At 42.3% G+C, this 15,125-nt stretch overlaps 1 protein-coding gene across 4 annotated transcripts in view; it reads left to right on the top strand.

The window, feature by feature from the left end:
- The window catches only part of AKAP10 (A-kinase anchoring protein 10), a 79,785-nt gene that overhangs the window by 29,257 nt on the left and 35,403 nt on the right, over nucleotides 1-15,125 (top strand). For all 4 annotated transcript variants that reach the window (XM_017895771.1, XM_017895768.1, XM_017895770.1 and 1 more), the window contains exons 5-6: nucleotides 7,226-7,324; nucleotides 14,426-14,510. In XM_017895771.1, the coding sequence (XP_017751260.1) occupies nucleotides 7,226-7,324; nucleotides 14,426-14,510 (184 nt within the window). The remainder of the gene's footprint in view (nucleotides 1-7,225; nucleotides 7,325-14,425; nucleotides 14,511-15,125) is intronic.

Here is a 15,125-nt window from a genome sequence, read left to right on the forward strand (position 1 = left end):
AAGCTCCGCCTCCCGGGTTTACGCCATTCTCCTGCCTCAGCCTCCGGAGTAGCTGGGACTACAGGCGCCCGCCACCACGCCCGGCTAGTTTTTTTGTATTTTTAGTAGAGACGGGGTTTCACCGTGTTAGCCAGGATGGTCTCGATCTCCTGACCTCGTGATCCGCCCGTCTCGGCCTCCTAAAGTGCTGGGATTACAGGCTTGAGCCACCGCGCCCGGCCTGTCATGTTATTTTTAATCTTTTCTCACAATATGGGGGTTTTGTGAGTAAATTTAATTATTTTAATATACATTTTAGTATAATTATTTACATTAAATGTAACTGTTGCACTGGGAGTATTTATAATGTGTGAATATAATTATTGGTATTAATATAATTTAATTATATTATCCATAATAATATTAATGTCTTTGGATTTAGATTACCAGTTTAGTATATGTTTTATGTTTATTTTCTCTGTTTCCCCCTCCTTGATTTCCCCTTTTTTGCTTTCTTTTGGATTATTTGAAGTTTTCCTTAAATTTATTTATTTTACTTATTTATCTTTCTGAGTGATTCTCCTGCCACAGCTCCCAAGTAACTGGGACTACAGGCATGTGCCACTACACCCAGCTAATTTTTTTGTATTTTTAGTAGAGACAGGGTTTCACCATACTGGCCAGGCTGGTCTTGAACTCTTGATCTCAGGTGATCCACCTGCCTCGGCCTCCCAAAGTGCTGGGATTACAGGCATGAGCCACCATGCCCTGCCTTTTTCCAGAATTTATATGTTGAGTTATTGATTGTATCTTTATGTAGGCTTTTTAGTGGCTTCTCTAGGAATTACAATATACATATTTTCACGGTGTACTCACATTTACTATTTTATAACTTCAGGTGGAATGTAGAAAACTTCACCACCATAAAAATAGAGCTAGGGATGAGGTTAAAAAAGAGAGAGAAAAGAAATATAATAAAATATTTAATAATACCTTTTTTTTTTTTTGAGACGGAGTCTCTCGTTCTGCTACCAGGCTGGAGTGCAGTGGCGTGATCTTGGCTCACTACAACCTCCACCCCCTGAGTTCAAGCAGTTCTGCCTCAGCCTCCTGACTTGCTGGGATTATAGGTGACACCACCATGCCCAGCTAATTTTTGTATTTTTAGTAGAGATGGAGTTTCACTATGTTGGCCAGTCTGGTCTCGATCTCTTGACCTTGTGGTCCGCCCTCCTCAGCCTCCCAAAGTGCTGGGATTATAGGCGTGATCCACCGCGCCCAGCTAAGTCTTTAAATTTTTTTTTTTTTTTGACATTGCACTTTTTCTCTTTTCCTTCTAGGATTTTAGTAACCCAAATGTTAGTTTTGTTATTGTTTGGCAGGTTCCTTTGGCCTTATTTACTTCTTTAAATTCTTTTTTCTTGTTGTTCAACTTTGAAAATTTCTATTCATCTGTCTTCATAGTCACTAGTTCTTTCCCCTGTCATTTCCATTCTGTTATTGAGTCTTTGTAGTGAATTTTAAATTTTGTTTATTATGTTTTTTAGTTCTAAAATTTCTTTTTTTGTGTATGTCTTTTACTTTCCTCCTGAAACTCTTAAATTTGTTTCAAGAGTGACTTTATTTCTTGGAGCATGGTTTTAGTAGCTACTTAAAATTTGTTTTATAATCCCACCATATGTGTGCTCTTGATTGTCTTTTCTCTTATGAGATAATGGGATTTTCTGGTTCTTTGTATGACAATTAATTTTGGATTGTATCTTGGACAGTTTGACTTATGTTACATGATTCTGAATCTCGTTTAAATCCTGTGGAAAATACTGAAGTTTTTGCTTTAACAAGCAGTTGACTTATTTAGGTTCAGGCCACAAATTCCAACCAGCATTCTGTAGGCTCTGTTTCCATCATCACTTCAGTTTTGTATCTTATCTGCTTATATGCCTTTTTGTGTCCAGTCCGGGACCTGGCCAATGGGCAGGTCCTAAAGCCTTTGTATACTGTTAGAAGCAGGGCCATGCACATCCAGCTCACGAGTGGCCCCAGGAGTACACATACAACTATACGTTTTCATGGGCTCCTTCTTTTCTGTAATATCCCTGACACTTTCTGCCTCCTGACAACCTCGCTTTATCCCTTTCCTGTTGTCTGGCTAGAAAGTCAGGGCTTTAGATTCCCTATACTTCAGCACACTTCCTGTAGTTATGTCACCCTCTGTGGCCAAGACTTCTCTTCTTCCTCTTGGGACTGCAGTTTCTCTTGTCAGAAAGTAGGATTCTTGGAGCTGCTGTCATTGCTGCTATGGCTGCTCTGATACTGCCTGGGAGTCAAAGGAGAAAGGAACAAAACACAACAACCCAGGGGATTTCCTCCACTCTCTTTAATCCGTGAGAACGCTCTTTCCTGTTCCTCAGACCAGAAACAGGGCCTCTCTCGGAACTTCTTCTTTGTGCATCTAGTGTGCAGTTACAGCTTTTGAGTCCAGGCCAGGAGGTGCTGGACAAACTTGTCAGGAGTATGGATGTACTGCGAGTTCTGGTTGCTTTTCTCAGTCCACCTGATTCCAAGTCCTTGGATACATTTGTCCATTGTTGTTAGTTGCATTCCATGGGAGAGACAGTAGAGTGTGCTTATTTCGTCTTGACCTACTTACTAGGATTTCAAATCAAATCAAAGGATGATATTCTCTATATTAATTTGCTGTTTTCCCTTTAGCAAGCACATTAGGAAGATAACACTTTAACACCGCCTGTGGTAGTTTCTGTCATAATTATTTTTTTTTTTTTTTTTTTGAGACGGAGTCTCGCTCTGTCGCCCAGGCTGGAGTGCAGTGGCCGGATCTCAGCTCACTGCAAGCTCCGCCTCCCGGGTTTACGCCATTCTCCTGCCTCAGCCTCCCAAGTAGCTGGGACTACAGGCACCCGCCAACTCGCCCGGCTAGTTTTTTGTATTTTTTAGTAGAGACGGGGTTTCGCCGTGTTAGCCAGGATGGTCTCGATCTCCTGACCTCGCGATCCACCCGTCTCGGCCTCCCAAAGTGCTGGGATTACAGGCTTGAGCCACCGCGCCCGGCCCATAATTATTAATACTTAACTTTTTTTTTCGAAACGGAGTCTCGCTCTGTCGCCCAGGCTGGAGTACAGTGACGGCATCTTGGCTAACTGCAAGCTCTGCCTCCCTGGTTCATGCCATTCTCCTACCTCAGCCTCCCAAGTAGCTGGGACTGCAGGCTCCTGCCACCACGCCCGGCTAATTTTTTTTAGTAGAGATGGGGTTTCACGGTGTTAGCCAGGATGGTCTCGATCTCCTGACCTCGTGATCCACCCGTCTTTGCCTCCCAAAGTGCTGGGATTACAGGTGTGAGCCACCGCGCCCAGCCAATTATTAATACTTTCGTTGTATTAAAACCTCTTGAACTCCAGAAGATAGCTTTATAGTAACATCTCTTATATTTGTATATAAAATTTGTCTGGAGCCTAGAAATTCTTACTCTCTCTTCTCCTGGTAGTTCTAGCTCCCGTTTTTCATAAAGAATGGATAATCTCTTTCTTGAATAAACCTTTTCATATTTGCATATATCACTACTCTTGGGTGACCTAGAATTTCTTGAATATGTCCTTGTTACTCCTTTTATCAATGAACAGATTTGTAATGGCTTACTACTTTTGTAACTGAAAATCAATACAAAGAACTCAAAAGCAGTGTATAAATTTCTTTTGACTAAATTCTTTAGGATACAGTGATGCTTTGTACTTGGTATTTGAATAGATACTAAGCTTAATTTTAGGGTCTTGCTTTATGCAGAGAGGTGGAAGTTAACAAAATAATTTCTTCTGTACTGACTTTGATAAATTTATTAATTTTGCATTTTGCCTAGAACACATACTCTTCATAGCCCCTTACCTGACTGCCTGATGGTCTTTTAGGAATAGGCCTGCCCATCGTGTCTTGAGGTGGAGCCCCACTGCCATTGCTTATCTTCTCTGCTTTAAGCTGTCTTTATCTTCAGACATCTTCCCTCTGCCTAAGGAGAATTCCTGACCTCAAAATTTTTCGTAAAGATATTGCTAACAATTTAAGATAATAGGAAAACATGTGGTAATATATGTAGTAAATTCATTCTTTCAACAAGTCTTTCTGGTAAGTTCATTCTTTTAGCAAATGTTTATTAAGCACTTTTTTTATATGCCAAGACACCAGCGGTACAGTAATAAATGGAATAATCACAAGCTGAGCGTTCAGCAAAATTTTTGTCCATTGCATGAATTTATAGTCTAAAGAATTTCTTACCTTCAATACTTTAATTGTTCTAACAGATTTGTACTTCAAACTGTTACTTCATGTGCCCTGAAACTGTCATACTATGGCTTGACAAATCGGTGATCTAAAATATATCCATTTTGGGCCGGGCACAGTGGCTCATGCCTGTAATCCCCAGCACTTTGGGAGGCCGAGGCAAGCAGATCACTTGAGGTCAAGAGTTCCAGACCAGCCTGGCCAAAATGGCGAAACCTGTTCTCTACTAAAAATACAAAAAAATTAGCCAGTCATTGTGGTGCATGCCTGTAATTCCAGGTACTTCGGAGGCTAAGGCAGGAGAATTGCTTGAACCTGGGAGACGAGGTTGCGGTGAGTTGGGATCGCGCCGCTGTACTTCAGCCTGGGTGACAGAGCGAGATTCCGTCTCAAAAAATAACATAGATCCATTCAAATAGATCATTCTAGTTTATCTGACCTCACAGTTTCCTAAAAGGCACTTTTTTTTTTTTTTAAAACAGTTCTTTAAAGGGTATTGTAGGAATTGGGCCGGGCACAGTGGCTCATGCCTGTAATCCCAGCACTTTGGGAGGCCGAGGTGGGCGGATCACGAGGTCAGGAGATCGAGGCCATCTTGGCTAACATGGTGAAACCCCGTCTCTACTAAAAATACAAAAAAATTAGCCTGGTGTGGTGGCGGGCACCTGTAATCCCAGCTACTCGGGAGGCTGAGGCAGGAGAATGGCGTGAACCTAGGAGGCAGAGCTGGCAGTGAGTCGAGATTGTGCCACTGCACTCCAGCCTGGGCAACAGAGTAAGACTCCGTCTCAAAAAAAAAAAAAGTATTGTAGGAAGTAGACCCAAAGCATTTATTTTAGTCTAGTATTTATTGAGTTAATTTTTAAAACGTATTTTATTATTTATTAGAATGTTTTAAAATGTTTTAATGTTCTTTTGTTCTTAAACAAATGAAAACTTTCTATATCCGAAAGAAGGGTGTGACCTAGTTTTGTTTCTGAAATATAGTTAATGTGTTATTTAAGAGTATTAAAGGCCGGGCGCGGTGGCTCAAGCCTGTAATCCCAGCACTTTGGGAGGCCGAGACGGGCGGATCACGAGGTCAGGAGATCGAGACCATCCTGGCTAACACGGTGAAACCCCGTCTCTACTAAAAAATACAAAAAACTAGCCGGGCGAGGTGGCGGGCCCCTGTAGTCCCAGCTACTCAGGAGGCTGAGGCAGGAGAATGGCGTAAACCCGGGAGGCGGAGCTTGCAGTGAGCTGAGATCCGGCCACTGCACTCCAGCTCGGGTGACAGAGTGAGACTCCATCTCAAAAAAAAAATAAATAAATAAATAAAAAGAGTATTAATACTTCTTCCAATGGTTTTAATCCCCAGAAAATAAATATGCATTAATATCTAGGCAAATTCTTGCTGCATTTATCTGGGATTGTCAGGTGTTTTTGATTAATGGGAAAGCAAGCATTTACAACCAACCAGATTCTGATTTTAAAGCTTTTGGGCACACATTTTTTGCTTAGTAATTTGCTCATAATAGCCATACAATAAATATTTGTGGCCGGGCGTGGGGGCTCACTCCTGAAATCCCTTCCCTTTGGGAGGCCGAGGTGGGCAGATCACTTGTGGCTCGGAGTTTGAAGCCAACCTGGCCAATGTGATGGAACCTCATCTCTACAAAAAATACAAAAATTAGCAAGTGTGTGTCGTCCCAGCTACTCAGGAGACAGAGGCAGGAATATTGAGGTATCTGTGGTGTTGTCTGTTTCTGCTGATAATTGTTGATCCTCTTCAAATAGGACACAAACAAGATCAATTTTTGTTTTGTTTTGTTTTGTTTGAGACGGAGTCTGGCTCTGCCACCCAGGCTGGAGTGCAGTGGACGGATCTCAGCTCACTGCAAGCTCCGCCTCCCGGGTTTACGCCATTCTCCTGCCTCAGCCTCCCGAGTAGCTGGGACTACAGGCGCCCGCCTCGTCGCCTGGCTAGTGTTTTGTATTTTAAGTAGAGACAGGGTTTCACCGTATTAGCCAGGATGGTCTCGATCTCCTGACCTCGTGATCCGCCCGTCTCGGCCTCCCAAAGTACTGGGATTACAGGCTTGAGCCACCGCGCCCGGCCCCAAGATCAATTTTTTTTTACTCGTAAATTGATGTGGATAGTCTGCTGCTGCCGACTTCATGTACCTTATCCCTCTTAAACCGCTGATTCCTTTGAGGCCTTGTCCCCATAAACTTTTGGTAAAGCATCAATAATTTTATCATTCATCCACCCAAATTTCACTGTAAATTTGATGTTTATTCTTCCATTTTAGCAGAATTCATGTTGCTCCAATAGGGGCTGTCTTCAAACTGGTGTTTTCTCCTTCTTAGTGCCTCAAAGTAGATCCTGTTCAGATATAACAGGTTAATATGAGTTTATTTTGGTGTAAAAGTACTTTGAAATTCATGCATAGTTTTTTCATCATATGCATTTTCCATAGCTTTGAACATCCCCATATAACTCTCCTCTTCCACAAACCAAACAATGAAAAAGCACCTCCGTGATGGAAGTTCATTTTGCAATAGGAACTCACAGTGATCTAAGCCCTGCTATTCATGAACATAATTCATTACTGGAGGCCAGGCGCGGTGGCTCATGCCTGTAATCCCAGCACTTTGGGAGACTGAGGCGGGGAATCACGAGGTCAGGAGATCGAGACCATCCTGGCTAATACGGTGAAACCCCATCTCTACTAAAAGGTACAAAAAATTAGCTGGGCCTAGTGGCGGGCGCCTGTAGTCCCAGCTACTCAGGAGGCTGAGGCGGGAGAATGGCGTGAACCCGGGAGGCGGCGCTTATAGTGAGTCGAGATCGCGCCACTGCACTCCAGCCTGGGTGACAGAGCAAGACTCCGTCTCAAAAAAAAAAAAAAATTCATTACTGGAGTCTAAGTGGCTTTTTGATTTTTGAAGTTCTCTTCTCCCCTTGCAGGTATAGAACAAGATGCAGTGAATACTTTTACCAAATATATATCTCCAGATGCTGCTAAACCAATACCAATTACAGAAGCAATGAGAAATGACATCATAGGTAAGCAATGCTTGAAACTGTGGCAAGAAAAAAAAAACAAAACAAAAAATGCACAGAACTGACAATTTTGGTTACTGACTAATTTTTTCTTAACATGGAATTTAGCAGTTCCCTTCCTAATTTGTTTTCTGAGTATTTTTTATGTCAGATTATAGCTCACTTTAAAAGTTTCTCAGCTGCAGTTGGCGCCAGGGTTTTTGCCTGGGCCGGGAGGGCTGCAATGTAGCGGGTGCTCTGGCCTGGCCGCTGCTGAGCAGCCGGGCCGGCGGGCGGCTACGCACACTGGCACAGACCACCAGACGGACTGACTGGCAGCCCCGCACCCGTGCACAAAGTGGGCGGGACAGAAACTTCCGGGGTTGGAAGTCCAGTGAGGCTAAAGGCCAGTGCCAAAGTCTCCAGACATCAGGGCTGCAGCCCAAGCGTCTAAAGACCAGCGGACAACTGGATGGCCAGACAGTTGTCTCAGTGGTGGCCTCTCTGTCTCAGGGCTTCATCCCACTCCTCAGTGGGCCTGACCTCCCGTCTACCTGCATTAGCCAGAGCCATCACATGGCCCATGACTCGCCATTTTTTGCCAGTTGATTGTGCCACGCACAATGTCATTTCTATGTCATTTGGCACAGCTGGAGGTGCAAGGAGGAGGGCAGCCTCATGTCCAGTCCCAGTTTCAAGTAACTTTATTCTTCTGAATAAAGGCAATTTGCTAACTTTAAAAAAAAAAAAAGTTTTTCTTATATGTTGGACCCAAATTCTTAGACTTTGACCTAAATAACAATGACAGCAAGAACAATAAATAGTACACATTTATTGAACACTCACTGTGTCTCAGACAATATTCCAAGCACTTTCTGTGGATAAACTCTTTAACTTCTAAAGAACTTTGTGGGATAAATACAGTTATTTTATAGATGAAGAAACTGAAGCACAGAGAAGTTAAGTACTTTGTCCAAGGTAACAGCTCAGACATGGCGGAGTCAGGATTTGAAACTAGACCCTCACATACCTTAACTGCTGTGCTGTGGCAGTGTTTTTCATACTGTAGGTTGGGACCGACCTTCTCCTATGCCTTCACCCCCTGCCAATATATATATGTATATGTATGTTAGTGTATATAGATATGTTAGTGTATATATATGTTAGTGTGTGTATATATGTATATACACACTAGAATAAAAAAATCAAAGTATCTCAGAGTAGTAAGGACAAACATCATTTCAGAAAAATATTTTCATTATATATACATATATGTATGTGCTGGTTCAGCAAATATATTTCTGTATAGGTTATAGCAAAATAGTTTGAAAGCTTTTACTGTGTTTTATCAGGAAGACCTTTGGTGAACATATATTCACAGATAAAAGAGGTTTATTTATTCATTCAGTAAACATTACATTCTCGTAAGTCCTAATATTATGTATTTTTATTTTTCAAAAAAGTTAGTATTTGTGATTTATGTAATAAAACTTGTTCTTGCACTTCTAGCAGATTTGTCCCAATGTGGGGGTTCTTTAATCTTACTGTGGGTACTTTACACTCACTCACTACTGGAGACAGCAAGACCCCTGTTAGTCTCAGCTGTGTTTCTTAAATTGGCCCACTGTACCTTCCAGTTAGCTGTTCTGGGGTCCATCTCATGTTGCCTCCATTTTCCTTTTCTTTCTCCCAGACAGATACCTATAACAGCTATAACATAGGCCTGGTGGCTGTTGGTGGCTTATCCCTATCTGCTTGTATTTAAGGGGTACTGTTTCACTGAGTTTTGCTGACAGATGTTGTCATGAGATTTGAGGTTTTCTGTGTTGTTGCTCTGTTTTTATGTGAGAATTTGCGGCTACCATTGTCGCTAGACTAGCTTTTCCTAGTAATACAACAGGGATGTTCTGACTGATTAGAGTTTGCCTGTTTGAAGAATTGGTTGGCTAGTGATTTTTTTGAGGGGAGTCTGTACCAGTTAGTAGCCTCACTGGTGTGAGGATGAAAAGGAAGGAGTTTCAAGTCAAATAAAACACTTAAAAAAGAAACCACACTGCAACTCTCTTTTACTTAAGCTTGATCAAATTAATGATGATGTAATCCCATGAAGGAAAAGTCTTCTTTTTTTTTTTTTTTTTTTTTTTTTTGAGACGGAGTCTTGCTCTGCCGCCCAGGCTGGAGTGCAGTGGCCGGCTCTCAGCTCACTGCAAGCTCCGCCTCCCGGGTTCACACCATTCTCCTGTCTCAGCCTCCCGAGTAGCTGGGACTACAGGCGCCCGCCTCATCGCCCGGCTAGTTTTTTGTATTTTTTAGTAGAGACGGGGTTTCACCGTATTAGCCAGGATGGTCTCGATCTCCTGACCTCATGATCCGCCCGTCTTGGCCTCCCAAAGTGCTGGGATTACAGGCTTGAGCCACCGCGCCCGGCCAGGAAAAGTCTTCTTAAGGATCAAGTTGATAACATTTTGTGATCAAGGGATTTGAGAAAACCTCTATCCCAGTGTCTATCATTATATATTTTAGGATGTTAATTACCTGTATGGCTTTGGGCAAGTCATTTTTCCTCCTTGAGCCTCATTCTTAATCCTGTCCAAATTATTTGTCTCCTCTTGCAGTTGTACTATTTGAATATAGCTGTCCTTCAAGTGAGTTTTGTTCAAAGGAGCCTTCACTTCAGCACTTACTGTGTATCCAACTTGCATAGTCTTGTTTTAAATGTTATCCTTGGGTTTTTGGCATTGCTCTCTAATTACTGTTTTTATGTGAGAATTTAGAGTGATCCAGGAGCTATACTTCCACTACCTCCTTCATCTTCCACAAATCTTTAAAGTGGTAGAATTTTTAAAAACTTTGAAGGTACAGCTGACAGAATTTGCTGATGGTTTGGAAGTGAGTAGTATGAGAGGGAAAAAAAGGAATAAAGCATGACTGCATTTTTTTTGTTTGTTTAAGCGATTTCCCTGCCTCAGCCTCCCAAGTAGCTGGGACTACAGGCGCTTGCCACCACGGCCCAGCTAATTTTTTTTTTTTTTTTGTATTTTAAGTAAAAAACGGGAGATATAGAGATTGAGCATAGAATGTCTTCCATCTCCTGACCTCGTAATCCACCCCTTGGGGCCTCCAAGTGCTGAGGTTACAGGGGCATGAGCCACCCCACCCGACTGGCATTCTCCATTTTTTAAAGAAACTGGAATACCTGGGGAATTGTAGGGGTTGTCATTTATAGGATGAAAAGACTGGGAGTTAATGGTTATGAGGAAAATCAGGGAGTTTGGGTTTTAGACATTCCAATATGGGTGAATGTCAAGGTAGGTAATGACAACCTACATTAGGATTTTTTTTTTTTTTTTTTTTTTTTTTTTTTTTTTTTTTTTTGGAGACAGAGTCTCGGCTCTGCTCCCAGGGGCTGGAGTGCAGTGGCCGGATCTCAGCTCACTGGCAAAGCTCCGCGTCCGGGTTCACGCCATTTCCTTGGCCTCAGGGCCTCCGGAGTAGCTGGGGACTACAGGGTTGGCCCGCCACCTCGCCCAGCTAATTTTTTTGTATTTTTAGTAGAGACGGGGTTTCACCGTGTTAGCCAGGAGGATTTTATGGCAGAGGTCCGGGTTGGAGACACGTGTTTGGAAGTCATTAGCATATAGATGGATTTAGAGCTGCAAGACTAGATAACATTACCATAGGAGTAAGTGTAATGAGGGAAGATGAGGTCTAAGGACTGAGCCCTGACATTCTGGCAGATGGGGAAGAACTAGCAAAAGACACTTAGGCCCTCTTATGACAATGGTGTATCAAGAAGTAGTTTTCTTTAGGAAGTCAAGTAAGAAAAATGTTTCTGGGAGGAAATGAAGCTGAGGTAAGTAAGACGAATACTGGAATTGAATGGATTTGACAACCCATCATACACTAGTTATCTTAATTACAGTGGGCCATTTTAGACGAAACTTAATTGGAGGAGTCTTAAGAGAGAATAGAGGAGTGGAACCAGCGAGTATTGACAACTCTTATGTGGCATGTTGCTCTAAAGATGAGCTAGAAGGTGATGTTAGTCAAGGTAGCCTGGGGGCAGTGGTGCACACCTGTAATTTCAGCACTTTGGCAGGCCAGGGAGGTGGATCACTTGAGCCCAGGAGTTTGAGACTAGCCTGGGCAACATAGTGAAACCCCATTCCTACCAAAAAAATAATAATACTACAAAAATTTTTCAGGCATAGTGGTGCATACTTTAGTCTCAGCTATTAGGAAGGCTGAGGTGGCAGGATCACTTGAGCCCCAGTAGGTCACGGCTGCAGTGAGCCAAGATCATGCCACTGCACTTCAGCCTGGGTGACACAGCCAGACCCTGTCTCAAAATAAAAAGGGGGGGAGGGCAATGGTTTTTAATTTTGTTTTTAAGGTGAAATGTATTATAAGCATATAAGGTGTGTTACAGCATATGAACAGGTATACATGTATAACATGCAGTCCACACAGCTGATAGGAATGAGGCAGTAGTGAAGGAGAAGCTGATGTAGGAGAGGGGACAGTTGTTACAGGGAAGAAGTCTGGAGGCAAAAGGGATGAATTCTAGTGCTCACATAAAATATTGCTTAGATGGGAGCAAGGACAGTTTATCTGGAGTCACAGGAAAGAATGCAGTACATGGGTAGAGATGGAGGTGAGTTGAAAGATGTGAGGGACGATGGAAATAATTTTCTGATTGCTTCTATATTCTCACTGAAGCAGGAAGCAGAGTTCTCAGCAAAGAGAACAGGAGAAGAGGTGTTGAATATTTGAGAAAGGAGATGTACTGTAGAAAATAAAAAACAAAAAAAACTCAGTTTCTCCTGAACTCTCACAAAACAGAACCTTTCCATGACCCTAGTTGTGTGGGGGTTTTCCCTGTCAACTACCAATTCTGCAGATGATTCTCCAGTGACCCCTCCAACTGGGTGTCCTCTAAGTCAGTTCAGTTCTCACACGGTCTTCCCAGAGATAGTATCAAATCCCACAGATTGAGGACTCTGTCCCACAAGACTGCCCCCACTTCAGATGCCATTCTGAAGCCCAAGTTGTGGCCTGTGTTTCTGACCGGCCTTCTATAAATTGGAGTTCCCACAGTCCCCTCCTTGGGTTCAATAAATTTGCTAGAGCAGCTCTCAGAACTCAGGGAAATGCTTTACTTATATTTACCCATTTATTATAAAGGATATTACAAAGGATACAGATTGAACAGGCAGATGAAAGAGATGCATGGGTAAGGTATGGGAGAGGGGGCACAGCTTCCATGCCCTCTCCATACCATCCTCCAAGAACCTCTACAGATTTAGCTATTCAGAAGCCCCCCTCCCCATTCTGTCCTTTTGGTTTTTTTGTGGAGACTTCATTATATAGGCATGATTGATCATTGGCTATTGGTGATCAGCTCAACCTTCAGTCCCCTCTTTCTGGGAGGTTGGTGGGTAAGGCTGAAAGTCCCAACCCTGTAATTCTGCCTTGGTCTTTCTGGTGATTAGCCCTCATCCTAAAGCTCTTTAGAGGCCATCTGCCATTAGTCATCTCATTAGCATTCAAAAGAATCCAGAGATTTCATGAATTTTAGGAGCTGTATGCTAAGAAACTAGCTAAAAAGCCAGTTGCAATGGCTCAGGCCTGTAATCCCAGCACTTTGGGAGGCTGAGGCAGGGGGATCGTTTGAGGCCATGAGATCAAAACCAGCCTGGTCAACATAGTGAGACCCCCTTACAAAATACTTAAAAATTGGCCAGGTGTGGTAGCTCTTGTCTGCAGTCCCAGCTACTCAGAAGGCTGAGGATCACTGAGCCCGGGAGTTCAAGGCAGCAGTGAGCCATGATCGTACCACTGACTCCAGCTTGTCTCAGAAGAAAAGGGGGGGAAAACAAAACTGGGCAAAGAGTAAATAACATATTTCACAATATCACAGATTTGTATTGTCTAGGAAAGTGAATGTAAACAGACCACGACACCAGTATGATCCCTGGGTTTCATGAAGATCCCACTAAAGTCATGAACACAAAGTGAGACTAGGCATCATGTTATATGGTTTTCCAGCCATTTTAACAGTTAGCTAAACAGCTTATTGTTTTGCTGCAGTTTATTTAGGCAGTTCCTTATTTTAGCACATTTCATGTTTTAAAATTTCTACCAATAACATTTTGATAAACTTTTTTACAGATGACTTCACAAATACATAATTTTTTTTTTTTTTTTTTTTTGAGACGGAGTTTCGCTCTGTCGCCCAGGCTGGAGTGCAGTGGCCGGATCTCAGCTCACTGCAAGCTCCGCCTCCCGGGTTTACGCCATTCTCCTGCCTCAGCCTCCCAAGTAGCTGGGACTACAGGGGCCCGCCACCTCGCCCGGCTAGTTTTTTGTATTTTTTAGTAGAGACGGGGTTTCACCGGGTTAGCCAGGATGGTCTCGATCTCCTGACCTCATGATCCACCCGTCTCGGCCTCCCAAACAAATACATAATTTTTTAAGCTACAATCCTAGAAATAGAATTGCTCATTGAAAGGGTATGTTCGTTTTTAAAGCTATGCTAGAAACTGCCAAATTGCCTTCAGAAAAAGGTGTTTATATCCCCACTAACACTAGTGTCAGTTTTCCTGTGCCCTTGCTCAAGTATGCATATTATTAAAAACAATGTTGTACCAGTTTACTAGGCAAAAGGTGCGGTGCCTCCTTATTCTGATCTGATTACTAGTGAGTATGTGTATCTTTTCACGTTGGTCATTTTGTTTCTTTGTGGGTTGTCATGTCCTTTGCTCATTTTTCTTTTGGGACATTTCTTAGTAGTTTATAAGAGCTCTTGGTATGTTAATGATAGTAATCGTTTAACTGTCATGCATGCTACAAATCTTTTTTCTGTTTGTTTGCCTTTGTATTTTGTTTTTGGAGTGTTTCAATGTCTAGGAAATAATTTTATGTTGTTAAATCTTTTGATTTCTGCTTTTGCATATGTACTTCAAAAGACTTTCTACTTCAAGGTCAAGTGTTACCTGTATTTTCTTTTAGTTCTGTTTAAAACCTCTTAATTTACATGCCTATGCTGTTAACTCCCAAGTTGATTCACAAGTGTGTATAGTTTGAATTTAGTGGCAATTTAATTATTTATGACTTCTTTTACAGCAAAGATTTGTGGAGAAGATGGACAGGTGGATCCCAACTGTTTCATTTTGGCACAGTCCATAGTCTTTAGTGCAATGGAGCAAGAGTAAGTTAGTTCATATTTTCACACGGTACATCCTAGGGAATTTGGGTTCATTGTTAGGAATGGGCTTCACTTAGCTAAAACAAAGTATTTTGAGGATTTAAATATTTTGGATATTTACAGGAACACATAAGGCATACTCTATCTTGATTAATAGTTTCTTTTAAATATAAATTATGTGAACTCTTAAAATTTTAATTTTCGTTTTCAATGTTAGTATTTCCTAAGTTAAAATAATTTGTTTTTAGTTCTGAAATCATTTGGGGAGTGATTGAGGCTGTAGTGATTATGACTATTAGAATTGGTTTGGCCGGGTGCGGTGGCTCAAGCCTGTAATCCCAGCACTTTGGGAGGCCAAGACGGGCGGATCAAAAGGTCAGAAGATCGAGACCATCCTGGCTAATACGGTGAAACCCCGTCTCTACTAAAGAATACAAAAAACTAGCCGGGCGATGAGGCGGGCGCCTGTAGTCCCAGCTACTTGGGAGGCGGAGGCAGGAGAATGGCGTAAACCTGGGAGGCGGAGCTTGCAGTGAGCTGAGATCCGGCCACCGCACTCCAGCCTGGGCGACAGGGTCAGACTCCGTCTCAAAAAAAAAAAAAAAAAAAAAAAAAAAA

This window comes from Rhinopithecus bieti, unplaced genomic scaffold (genome assembly GCF_001698545.2).
Source record: "Rhinopithecus bieti isolate Rb0 unplaced genomic scaffold, ASM169854v2 scaffold_28081, whole genome shotgun sequence".
NCBI classification, from domain to species: Eukaryota; Metazoa; Chordata; class Mammalia; order Primates; family Cercopithecidae; genus Rhinopithecus; species Rhinopithecus bieti.